At 44.7% G+C, this 13,721-nt stretch overlaps 2 protein-coding genes across 3 annotated transcripts in view; one reads left to right on the top strand and one right to left on the bottom strand.

Annotated features, from left to right (window-relative positions):
• LOC118425790 (carbohydrate sulfotransferase 1-like) overlaps positions 1 to 13,721 on the bottom strand; it is a 36,847-nt gene that overhangs the window by 5,686 nt on the left and 17,440 nt on the right. The window lies entirely within an intron of this gene.
• LOC118425789 (fibroblast growth factor receptor 2-like) lies at positions 380 to 12,488 on the top strand. Its single transcript, XM_035834876.1, has 14 exons — positions 380 to 919; positions 2,538 to 2,713; positions 2,930 to 3,059; positions 3,219 to 3,284; positions 3,539 to 3,726; positions 4,424 to 4,559; positions 5,148 to 5,450; positions 6,862 to 7,065; positions 7,744 to 7,944; positions 8,600 to 8,781; positions 9,076 to 9,150; positions 9,450 to 9,667; positions 9,994 to 10,128; positions 10,910 to 12,488. The coding sequence occupies exons 1-14, from the start codon at positions 832 to 834 to the stop codon at positions 11,373 to 11,375; spliced, it is 2,568 nt and encodes an 855-aa protein (XP_035690769.1). The 5' UTR covers positions 380 to 831; the 3' UTR covers positions 11,376 to 12,488.

Genomic DNA, 13,721 nt, shown 5'->3' with positions numbered 1-13,721 from the left:
ACAAGTGAATTTATTGTATTATATCCTCTGCAGACTATAATCTTACTATGTGAGAGCGCAAAAAAAAAAAACGTGAGCCAAGAAAAGATGCCTAAATTGTTCTTACCTCAATGAAAAATGTAGGTAACGTTATAATAGTAAAAGGTAAGTTTTTATTATTGCAAATCCATGCTCATGGGGCTAATTGCAAGTGAACAAAAGTCAAATACATGTAGTAAACATGTAAATAATCTAAATTCTAATATCGAATATGATTCTAAACCAATAATTACCGCGCGCGCCATTTTTTCACGTACGTAAAAATATAGTTCAATTCTCAACTGTTGAAAATTCTCACGGGAAGCGCGATGACCCTACGTGACCTCGCGTTCAGTCCGCTACATGGCATACCTTAGAACATATTGACGTCATTGTTTGTTCAAGACTCATGACCAGACTTCCTGATATGACGTCACATGTCGACTTCGGACACAAACTCTCCTTCATTTTGGCACCGCCGAAGCAGGCGCATGGGCCATGACACAACAAACGAGTCCTGTACTCGCACAATCTTAAGTTAGTACTTCGGAAAGACAAGTTGTATAGAGTTTGAGAAGTTGTGCTTAACGCACGGGGCACGCACACCATACTTTCATAGGACCGTACGGTGGATTCTATAGGTCACCAGGCTTATCCAAACAAGGAAACGGTGGATCGCAACTGGTAACCCCAAAGGTGGATAGGAGCGTGCATACTGGTGTTAGGAACTCGCACTAGACTTCTTCAAGTTATACAAGGCAACCTGGGATTCGAACCATCGACCTTCGGAGTTACTGCTAACCCCTGGTCATCATGGCAGCATCATGTCGGTTGCTACAAACGGCTCTGATCGTCATGTTTCTGTCTCCCACACTGGTAAGAGATGTGCTCGGACAAACAGGTGAGATACACAAGATAAACTAAGATTCAAATTGTTCATTTAATTGTATTTCCTTGTTTTGATTATTTCTAGGTTATGAAAAATGTATTTTCGTAATGACGGTACCGCAATCGTTAACTGTCCTGAGATCACTCTGTATTCACACACATGTACAACGTACAAAGTACATGTGTATTGCAAACTTGCAAGTGGCAAATGCTGTGAATGGGGACGAACTAGACGCCAACAGGCACCGGTGGGCGCGAACTAGACGCCAATAGGCACCAGTCGGCGCGAACTAGACGCCAATAGGCACCAGTGGGCGCGAACTAGACGCCGATAGGCACCGATGGGCGCGAACTAGACGCCAATAGGCACCGATGGGCGCGAACTAGACGCCAATAGGCACCGATGGGCGCGAACTAGACGCCAATAGGCACCGATGGGCGCGAACTAGACGCCAATAGGCACCAGTGGGCACGAACTAGACGCCAATAGGCACCAGTGGGCGCGAACTAGACGCCAATAGGCACCAATGGGCGCGAACTAGATGCGTGTACAAAACACATAACAGAGCGAAAAGCTGCTATATGGTTCGCGCCCATTCTACTTGGTCATTTTTGTAACTGTTTGTAACACTCGGGCGGGCCACGATCTCCGATGTACTGTTAGTCTTTAACGCCGAAAAAAACACACAAGAAGACCCCCTAGGGCTTGCTGACACTTTGACCACCGACTTCAGTCACTAAACTATTAATACAGTAGTTACCTGTCTAATAATTTATGCTGAAAGTGTATGGCCACTATGGGCAACACAGTTAATATTCAACTGATTTATGTTGACAAATCCTGCTCGGAACAATGTTCCGCAAACGTCACCTTCTCACCCCTGTAACTATTCTCTGACCTAGGCCCACAATATTTACTAGCCAGTAGCAACCAGTTTTAAAGTACAAACAAGCCTGACTCAAAGTTGATATGTTATCTGCACATGTTGATACAGGTGTAAAAATTGTGGAGATGAAAAGCTTTCACAGACACTTGTATCAAGATGTGCAGATAAACACATTATGCATATCAGCTTTGAGTCTAGTTCCCTACAAAGTAAAATACATACAACAAAACAAGAGGGACGTCTGTGTCACGTCTTTTTGGCAACGCCTCAGGTGTGGAGCATTTTTCTCTTGCCTCAATGTGTTTTCTATTCCCCCTTGACAATGTGCATGAGAAGTGGTCATTTGTCTTTTGGACAAATTGTAGTCAGGTTGGTTTGGTTTGGTTTTAATTAGGATCTCCATTAGTGACTAATACGTCACTATTCTTCCTGGAGTCCGGTTGATGGTACTCATTTTCACTTGAGTGTAGTGAGGAAAGTCGTGTGAAGTGTCTTTCCCAAGGGCAAAAGATCGGTGGCATGGCAGGGTTCGAACTCAGGACCTTTGGGGCCTGAGCCTAACGCGCTGCCGATTGCGCCACGTGATCTCACTAACAGGTTCTATTATTCTGTAAACTCTTAAAGGTTTTCAGAAAAGTATAAATTTGGATTTCATTTCTCATTTACCTTTTTATCGCTATACGTGGTGAACGTTCAGCTACAAGTTAGTTTACTCATAATTAAATCAAATCTTTTCGTCTGCAGGAATCCAAAATGGCGGCACCGTTAACGTCACATGCACAGCGGGCTCCAACGCCGATCTACAGTTGACTCCCGTACTGCCACCTGGTATCACACCACTGTTCCAAAGATGGACGAAGCTACCAGACACAGGGATCGCCGTCAGGGACGACATTGTGCACATTTCCGACGATTACCAGGTAGGAAGCAGTCCTCCTAACATAAGCAATATTAATGGGACAGCCGGGCCCGTTGATTATGCTACGTTGTAAGTAGTCAGTAGGGGGCGTCTTTGCAACCCTATCATCAGGCGCCGAGGATCCAAGCAGTTGTTATGTTAACATAACAACAGCAGTTGTTATGTTAACATAACAACACAAACAGCAAAACAAATAGGTTAACATGTCATTTTGCAGGGACGGGTAGAATTGTATGGAGACGCAAGCTTGCGGTTGAAAGACGTCACACCTTCCGATTCCGGCACTTACCGGCTCTACATGGTGTCGTCTGATGGCCTTTCACAGACGTTGGAGCGGTCTCTTCAAGGTCCGTTTGTTTACACAATTGAACACGGATAACGCATTTCTGATGTGCAGTTTTGCTTGTAATCAGTTGAATTGTTGTGAAGGGGAAGGGCAATCTGTTAAACATGTGTATGATAACAACTGCTAAGTAAACCAAGTCTTTTCTTGTCCTGAATTACAGTCCTTGCTATGCCAACAACCGAGACAACTCCAGGAGCAATGACGGCACCACTCACTACTTCTTCAGGTACAGTACATGAGCGTTTCATAATCTACCTTCCTGGAGGATTCAAATCGGGGGGGGGGGGGGGGCAACTTATATCTCGCATAATAACGCAAGAATGGCTTTCGCTAGAGCCACCAAATTTGACATTTGGCATATCAGTAGTTCACGGAGGATTGTGTCCTACAGACTCTTCCTTTCAAGAGACAAAACATTTGTCAAATTCTTCACAGAGGTACAAAAGCAACGTTTTGTTCTTTTTTTCAAAATTCCTGCAGTGCACGTGGAGAACGATGTTTACTTTCTCGGTGTCACCGAGGTTATCGCGGGCGAGGCAGTGCAGCTGAACTGGACCTACAGCATCCGCCCTGGCATCGTCAAACTTCACGAGGTCTGGAAGGGTCCGGGTGGAAACCACATCATTCGCCGAATAGGGAATCAAGTACTCTGTTACGATGAGTACAAAGTAAGTGTTCTGTGAACAGAGAAATCTGATGCGTTTTATCTAGGTATGTAAGCGTGCCACACAGCACGGTTCGACGGCGTAAAACGTGCACAAGAAACACGCAATGACGGCAGTCCCAAGGTGCCATATGGGGTACCCACAACGGCTGTTTCTTACGGTCTCCACATTGATAACAGACGCGAACAGTGGACAATACTCGGTCACAAAATAGATTAATAATCACATTTTACGATCTTATAATTTCAATGAATGACGGGGCTTAGGAAAGTTCCAAATTTGCCAAGTTCGTACGGAGCGCTGATCGTGGAGTTATTTCAACTAACCCGTCATGAAAATACATAAAAACAGCACCAAAATTATCTGCTTTTTCAACTTTCTAAAAAACTTTTCCCCTTTTCATAATCGTCAAATGCCATACTTATGATTTGCTTTTATCTCCTTGCTACACAGTTTTCTGGTATTATTTCTTATTCTAAATATTTTCTGTTTACGTTTGTACGGTGGGCGGTACAAACTTCCGAGCACCGTTCGCCCGTGATGTGGGTGGGTCAAAGCTCCCCGGAAGTTTGTACCACGCACCGTACATGGAACAATCTATCAGATGAGATAATAACGACACCAATTGAAGACCGAATAATCGGTTGAAGATCTTTACAGGATGAACTATAAACGTATTTCCTTCTTCCATACTCTGTAGGGACGGGTGGGTCTCATTGGCGATAACATCCTACTGCTGAACGCAACGCGCCCAGCAGATGCAGGAAGTTATACCACCACGGCTTACTTCTCCGATACATCTGTACATGTAGCGGAGAGACAACTCATCGTCCACTGTAGGTTACCGTTGTTGAAACTACCTTCTTTAAAAATCTAGGAATGAATTAAGCAATGTTCAATGACAATGGATGTCACTCGAAACGTCCGGAAGTAAATCTCCGTTTATGATCCAGTTGTAAAGGTTTAACTGTAATTGAACATTGTTTACCTGAATCTCTAACCTTCATAAACGAATCATGCAATTGATGTTAACGCACTTTGACAGAGTCCCCTGTTTTTGTTGTTGTTTTTATGTATATACTAAAATTTACCATATTTGTGGAAGGGTTTATCTTCTGGCTTTGACATTCTATAATTTTGGTATTCGCTAGTGGCTACCTGCATTAACAGCAGTATAACTTATCTCTCAACTGTAAAGATCTAGAGAGTTATTTTCAAACTGATGTCTTATACATGAATGTGAACTAAAAAAAGCGATTCAGAAGCAGGTTTGGAAATGGACTAGTTGCACATGCTAGAATTATCTTTCTATTTTCAAGTTAAGCAAATTTAAGAAACGCAAGACGCAACATGCGTAGAAGATGGTGCGTTGAAAGGTGTGCCTAGATGTTAAGAAACCATCATTCCTCTTTTATTTCATAAAGATGCTCCCGACGTACAACTAATCAAGTTCCAGGTGGGGTACATATTTGACAACGTAACGAAGCTTACGGTATGGGTAGGGGAAACCGTGAGGCTGCGAGCAATAGCCGACTGTGTCCCCCCTGCCACATACACGTGGAGCAGGCCGGACAGACCTCTCCCGGACACCGCTGTGGTGAACGTCACTACAGGATTCTTGACAATCACCAGATTCATTTGGGAAGACCGCGGTAATTACACTGTCGTCGCCGAGAACTATCTAGGCAATTCGTCGGTCGCGATTGTCACTATGGAAACCTGGTATGGTAAGTAAAGACCCTTATTTGAAAAATAATCTACAAGCAAGGGTATTCCGCTTAGATTGTACATCTTGGAGTATGCTCTGTTACGTGGACATTGATTATTTACGCCTCCATGTTCATGACTAAATCTTTCGATTTAAATGAAATTCGTGCCTGTCGGCGTCAGGACCAAAACCAATACAGTGGAAGCCAGTTAATTGCACCTCGGATAAATGCACACTTCGGGTAATTGCACGGAATCCCCAAATCCCAAACCGTCTCCCATTTACTCCATTGTTAGTGACTTCGCTTATCTGCACGACAAAAAACACCAACGCCGGATAATTGCACGAAAATTTGTCAAATTTGTCAAATTGACTGTAAAATGCGTGCTAAAAATCGTCAGACACGGTACAAATAAGCCGATAACGGCCTTTGTGAAGTCGCTATACTGACAACATGTATGAAATTGTTATTGGGATCAAAAGAAAACGATATTGTGGGGTCGGCACCATGAAGACGCCCGCCCACTAAATTTCGTGAAAGCCGGCATTACGATTTGGCAGACAACTTGCTGTGACATACTCAATAAAAACTGTTCTCTATCTGTCCATTGTCTAGTTACATAATTAGGGTCGCGAGGAAATACTTATGCAGTGGTTTTATGTTCTTGGCAATCCAGTCGGAAACAACACAGCGACTCGGGGCCTACAGACGGACATAACACTCGCCTTCGGCGGTGCAGTGCTTTAGTTTCGTGACCAGGAAACTACATAACGTATACAGTAACTTACTTTTAGTTTCGATTTCATGTGCATATTGCAGTACGATGTTTTGTGAAGACATGTATATGACGCCCGGAGCACAACAGGTACAGCACTACTGTAACATGTAAATAAACTGTGCGTTGTACTACCTTCCATACCACCTCTCGGCCCCTCCGCCCGTGGTGATGCGGTCCATATGACCAACTCCGCATTATCGCACACGCCGGATAATTGCACGAAATTCGCTGGCAAATTGGGTGTGCAATTAAGCGGCTTCCACTGTACTTGAAGCTGCAATTTCGCTTCTCGGAGAGACAGCAGAAGTGATGATTATCGCTGACGTCAAGCTTAAGTCACTTGACTGGAAAATTCAAGCACGCATTTTTGATCATTACCTTGCAACATAGTTTATATGTGAATTTCAAAAGAGCCTATGACTTTTCGTGCTATATTTCATCAAGGTCCAATCTAAAGACTGAGCTGTTATACACAACTAAATCAAGTCAATAAGGTTTCAGAAGTTCTCTGCTACATTGCTTAGTGTTATATATGTAATGCCTGGAGCTTTTCATTGCTCGACGCAAGGTGCGCTGCAGCGAGAAGACTGGTGTTCCAAACGTCCGTTTGTTTTCATTGATTCACCGCCAGCCACTTTTGTTCCATTTCAGGAACTCCGTGGCCCCCTAATGTAAATGGCTTTAATAGCTCGCTGAGCCCATCTGAAATCACGATGGTTGCAGTGGGCACAACGCTGGGCGTCACGTTTTTAGTGTGTGGAGGACTGGGATGCTGTAGATGCTGGTGGGTCAAGAGAAGACATCGACGCGCCAAGATGCAGAACAGACGGTTGTCCTTCCACCCGTTTATCTTAGGTAACTATTTATAGCTGTCTTAGATCTTCTTCCGAGGCTTTACTGTGCCTCTGTTGCCTGCATTTTAAGGGTGGATATGTGTTACACTTAAAGTAGTAATCACCATATTGCCGGTGTCACAGCGATCTCGCAAAATCGCTAGTGTTGTCCGAGACCTCACCCTCTCCAGCGATTTCGACAACACCAGCTATGCCCCCCCCCCCCCCCAGGGGCGAAATCGCTAGTGTTGTCACACACCCTCCCATCTAGAGACCCCGCCCCCTCCAGTGATTCCGCCTCGCACTCCATCACAACCCCACCCCCTACCCCCGAGAAATCGGTAGCAATCTCGCCCGACTGACAGTCAGCATTTTGCGAAGTCTCAAAGTTTCAAAGTCCCGTTTCCTGTTGTATTTGCACAAAACGTCATTGCAAATCAATATGGCGGCGCCGGCGCATGGACGCAAAACACTGTAATGATTTTCTGTAATAAGCCGGTCCATGGTTTGAGCTGCACATGTGCCTTGTGATGCATGCTGGGTAATATGCGAAAGATTATGGCCCTGAGACATGAATAAAACACGGCCGGACATTCATAGAAAAATCATGATCCTGACAAGATCTGTTTACAGGTTAGTTGTGACTTTATACCTTTGACCTCAGCTTATCAAACGTATCTTGTTTCAATATTTGCCGCAGATCGCGTTTACCCTTTGGAGCAGCCGCCTCCGTCTGTACCAGCCCGTCCACAGTTCATGAAGTACGAAGTGAACAGGCAGGACTTGGAGCTGGGGGAACAGATCGGCAGGGGCGCCTTCGGTGTCGTCTACCTGGCGACTCTGAAGAGAACTGCAGCCGGGCTGGCCACGAACAGAACAGTTGTGGTCAAGACTGTTCACGGTAAGCCCCGGGTATACATACGCTAGCTCACGGTTTGAAGCGCACGTGCACGGAGTAATGCATTGCGTTAGAACGTCAAAGTTTGGAGATCCTCGCAAGCAATACAAGAAGGCCTGGCCATTGATACCCGCATTTATACTTTCACAAGTACTAAGTAAAGAATTCAAATTCTTGGCCGTATCTACTACGTATACCTTCAATGGGACGTTATGCGTCTAAACTAGATGCTGAACAGGGCTGGATTTTCCAGGCCCATTATGAGTCCTCACTTTTGTGTTCTATACAAGAATCGCGTTTGCATAAATACGGTTCAAACAATGACCTAGCACTTTTCCAAGGAAGATCAAACGATACCCAGGTGTAGAAAGAAATTCTACGTTTTTTTTATAGAAGCACAAACTTGCTAAAACACTTGACATGACCATCCTGTATAAGTGGGGACCAGGACCCCCAAATGTGCCGGGACTTAAAATCCCACCGCTGCCACCAGTGTTAGTTATACTTATAGGAGGGACGCCCACTCTTGACCCGTGTCTAGGGTAAGACTAGGATGGGACATCCAGATTCCTTTTATTGGGTCTAATGTTCACAGCAGATGTCATAACACTGCCATTCGCTAACTGGCCACACATGGCCTATCGTTACGTATATACAGATTGCGCCAGTGGTGAAGAAAAGTCGACATTTGTGCATGAGATCGAGACGACCATCAATCTGGGAGAACACAGGAACTTGCTGGGTCTGGTTGGGTGCTGCACGCTGACTGACCCGCCTTACCTGGTCACGGAGTACCTGCCGTACGGAGACCTCAAGAACTTCCTGCTCAAGTGCCGACAGGTTTGTTTGTTTGTTTTTTGTAGTGGACGGACAATTTCTGCATTACCAATTCCCCAAGAGGTCCAAGGGCCTCAACTGCATGCGTTTACTGTAAATCTTCGCGACGTTTTATTCTCGGCGTTTTATTCTCACGGTTTCTGCAGTGCCATTCAAATGCTCAACCATTGTTACGACCACGAACTCATGATGATACAGCACCTCTTCCCATTCTTGTATTTATTTGAACTTGAAATATGAGGTTTTGTGCTGAACTATTCGTACCTTTACTAAGAGTTGAAATTCGTTTCTCCAAAGCCGCAGGCGAACAGCGTCTATGACATGACGGATTTGAAGATGTACCAGATCGGACGTCAGATAGCAAACGGCATGGTGAGTACTAGTGCTGTGTACTGCCTATCCTTCATCTATAGATGGTCATAGATCTCTATAGACTATTGTTGGGAGTTAGTTATGAGTAAGATCATCTGTGGTTGGGAGTTGGTCGGCGGGACTGCCTAACTCATCATCATCATGCCTAACTCTCCAAAAGTATTCTGTACCAGTCGACTATATATAGAGTTCGAAAAAAAAATTTAAATTACTTGGCTTTTTTGAAACTTCAATCTTCTTGACTTTCTGCTGACCTCTTTTTTTCATATATTTGGATATTTGTTTATTCTTTTAACCAGGTCTTCATATCTGAGGCTGGGTTCGTGCACGGAGACCTGGCAGCCCGGAACGTGTTGGTTGGAGAGGGCCTTCTGGTGAAGATCGCAGACTTCGGGCTGGCCACAGACGTCTACGAGCGAGGCTACCAGCGGCAGGACGCTGAGCAGAGGATACCCTTGAGGTGGATGGCGCCGGAAAGGCTGCTGAGGGAGGGGCGCTATACTAGCAAGAGCGACGTGTGAGTACATGTAGTAAAAACAGATACTTAGACGGACAACTTAAGTCCTGTCACACTTACAGGACCTTTCACATAGCCATTCCCAAACACGGACAATAATGAAAGTTAAAAAGCCACATGTAAATGTAGGTAAGCAAATGCGAATCTGGATCCAACGGTCGCGGGTTTCAATCCCGTCCTAGCCACCGTTGAACAGTCGAACACGCCAGCTATTGTTGAGGGTTTTTAGAACAGACGTTACTCTCCGACAGAACCCATTACAGAACTAGCGTTTATGCCACAAATATTATACCAAATACATGTGCATATATACTCCGCCCATACAGTTGGTCGTTCGGAGTGGTGCTGTACGAGATCGCGACGCTAGGGGACGTTCCTTACCCGAGTCTGGGCAGCATCCTGCTGGAGGAACTGCGCAGGGGACGACGGGAGCAGCGCCCACAGGATTGCCCCGGGGAACTGTACGTACAAATTCGCCAAAACAATTATGCTTCAAAGTTTCAAAATTCTGCAAATCGGTGGCCAATTGTAGTTTGCTGCAAATGAAGCAAGTGGCAAGATCGTGACCACTATTCCAGGTTTGTAATTCCGGGAGGCTCAACAGGCTACACAACTGATATAAGATTCCTTATAATTACTTGGGCTCGGAGCCCAAGTAATTATAAATATAAGGAATTTTCTTACCCACGTTTCTTTCTTTTTGTCTGTGTGTGTGTGTGTGTGTTTGTGTGTGTGTGTGTGTGTGCATGGCCGGGGAAGGGGGGGTAGATAAACGATATGTGGTCCAAGGAAAAGGCTATCCAATATTGGTAAAAATGTTCACCTAGAAAAGTCTTCAAGATTCTGGACATTTATTAGAGAGTTAACGGTTAACTGCTGATTCCCACAGGTACAACATGATGCTGAGCTGCTGGCAGTGGGACGAGTTCAGCCGTAAGTAACGATGGAATGTGTTGGTCCCCACAGGTACAACATGATGCTGGCAGTGGGACGAGTTCAGCCGTAAGTAACGATGGAATGTGTTGGTCCCCACAGGTACAACATGATGCTGGCAGTGGGACGAGTTCAGCCGTAAGTAACGATGGAATGTGTTGGTCCCCACAGGTACAACATGATGCTGGCAGTGGGACGAGTTCAGCCGTAAGTAACGATGGAATGTGTTGGTCCCCACAGGTACAACATGATGCTGGCAGTGGGACGAGTTCAGCCGTAAGTAACGATGGAATGTGTTGGTCCCCACAGGTACAACATGATGCTGAGCTGCTGGCAGTGGGACGAGTTCAGCCGCCCGGAGTTCCAGCAGCTGTACCTGGAGCTGGACCGGCTCGTGGAGACCAACGCTGACGTCAGCTACCTCAAGCTCTCCTCGGCTTCTTCAGACGACGAGAAGAGTTCAGGAATCTTCACAGACAGCCAGACGTCTTCCCGGCAAAGTCTGGAAGCCGCCGGCACCTCCGGAACATCTGAAGCACCGGAGGTACTCGAAGAAAGCAAAACCGAGGCTTCTCAACCATCTCAAGATGATCCACCGCAATCGGGGAGATCACCGACAGATCGTGCCAAGGTCGGCGGGGATTCGTACGTCTACTACAAGGTTCCACCCAAGCACAGCCACATGAAAGAGCGGCCGGGAAGCGGTCAAGTCATCGGCGAAGAGCAGATAGTAGCAAATTTTGACCCCACCCAGACGGAGACGACGTACCTTTGAATCTCCTGAACCTGAAATCATTCCATTCGACTTGCCATAAATCTCGTTCCAAAATGCCTCGACAAGGAAAAATCAGTAGTTGCGTTCAGAACAACTGTGGCGACGCAATAAATGTTTCCGTTGTGAAGAGGCTGAAGTGAGAGACAACAGGGAAAATCGCAAACATAAAACCTCAGTAAATATATCACAATTTACGTACCAAGAAAATCGGTACAGTGTCTCCAAAAACGATTCATCTACTACAGCATGTACAAATCCAGAATACTGGAACTACATCCATGTATCCACTGTACTTAAGTGGACTTGCAAGTACTAGTACATTATCAGCCTTTTCGCGTTACTAATTAAGTATGTTATTCTTACCATGAAAATGAGGAATCTTAGCGTTTGAAAATGAAGATTGTATTTGATTTACTTGTACAGTGTCTCCAAAACGATTCACCTTCAATATGTACAAATCCAGAATACTGGAACTACATCCATGTATTCACTGTACGTAAGTGGTCTTGCAAGTACATTATCAGCCTTTTCGCGTTACTAATTGAGTATGTTATTCCTACAATGAAAATGAGGAATCTCAGCGCTTGAAAATGAAGATTGTATTTGATTTACTTAAATTACTATGATCTTGCTTGAATTCCGACCTGTCCCACTCCGATTTTGAGTTAATGTTATCAAGCTTTCTGTTAATTCAAATAGACAATTTGATGTATAAAGGAACAAAGTTGATTTATTTAATTTTATTTAACGTATGTCCATCACTAATTTTCAGTTCACCCTATGTTTCCTTTCTGTTAGTTCAAAGTTAAGATTTGTTGTATATTTCTATTGTTATATTTAGTATTGTTTTGATATGGACTCCAGGACGACTAGTGATTTATTACTAAATGCAGATCTTGATAAACCAAACCAAACCAAAAGATAACATTTTGTGGCGCAATCGGCAATATGTCCGATTCATAACCTAGAGGTTTGGGGTTCGAATCCGTTGATGCAAGGATCAGACATCGGCTTTTAAAATTAGTCGCTTATTAAAGGAAAAGCGTCGATGATGTTTCGCTCAAGATACTATCCCTTGGTCACTATGTATCAATCTGAATCGTATAAACTATATATAATCCACAATAAACGACCACACAAAGCCGCGTAGCGTACAAGTTCTGTTTTTACACTTCGAAATGTCAGGACTCTCTTTTTTTTCGCCCGCCGGGCGTTCTCTTTTGTTCTCGATATGTGTGCTGAATACTATGACATCCTTAAAGTGTGACTTTCCTTAAATGGGATCAATGACGTACAATATAAACATATCCCTTGAAGACCTGCAAACCTGAGGTAGTGAAAGGCAATGGATTGGTCCGGTAATTCAATTCCGTAACCCTAACGCACCCGCTGATCCGACAGCCTCAGAGAGGGACGTTCACCCTAACCCTACCCTGGAGGCCATCCGGGATAGGGCAGCTAGCTATATAGGCTACCCTTAATCTCTTTAACCCTTTTAAAGGGTAGCGATAACTCCTTCGGGCTTAAACTCCCCCGGAGTGCTAATGTGAGATTGTCGGGCTGACTGCCTTGGCTCCCCGAACAAAACTTGCTAACAAACCTCGCTAGCTACCCGGTCCTGTCTGGCTCCCAGGGTACCCTAACCCAAGCCCTACCAGAATCTGCCACCCTACATTCCTCCAGTTCACAATGTCACATAAATTGTACTCTTCCAACAATACGGCAAGTTGGACTTTGTGCCCTGTCGACGTCCATCTTTTATGCATTCTTCCGGTAGAAGACGGGGGCCCCAAACTGTGCCAAGATAGGGGCTTGAGACTGTGCCAAGAAATACACCAGTTCCTCTTTCTGCGATTGCAGATACAGTAGATAAAAAAGAAAAGAAACATCAAAGGCCTTGGCTAAAGAGAAGAAAAAGTTGGCATACGTACGAGAACATATCTGAATACCATGTACCAGAATACAACCTTTAGAAAGCAGGCGCCAGCAATGCTGTACAAGTTAAATCCCGGTCTTCACTCTGAGGATTTCATGTGATGTAACGTTACAACTTGATCTTATCCCAACGTTTCTCTGCCTAACCTGGTTTTTAACTCATTCAATGTGATAGCTTCAACCACTAGCTGCAGTGTGACGTTACAGTCTTTTACAGCCCTGACAATAAAAGACTGTACTCTGGCTCTGTTTTTTGCCAGTGAACCTTCGAAACTAATAACTATAATATGCCCTCTTATTGATGACCAGGAACTTAGCATGGCTAAAGATTTCAGTGATTCACAGAAGTGGACTACAGGGAACAACAGACGTCGTCGAACCAGGAAACATAGAAGGTAGTGGGATATTGGA

The sequence above is a fragment of the Branchiostoma floridae genome, chromosome 11, assembly GCF_000003815.2.
Source record: "Branchiostoma floridae strain S238N-H82 chromosome 11, Bfl_VNyyK, whole genome shotgun sequence".
Lineage (NCBI taxonomy): Eukaryota > Metazoa > Chordata > Leptocardii > Amphioxiformes > Branchiostomatidae > Branchiostoma > Branchiostoma floridae.
This window is presented reverse-complemented; position numbering and strand designations above follow the sequence as displayed.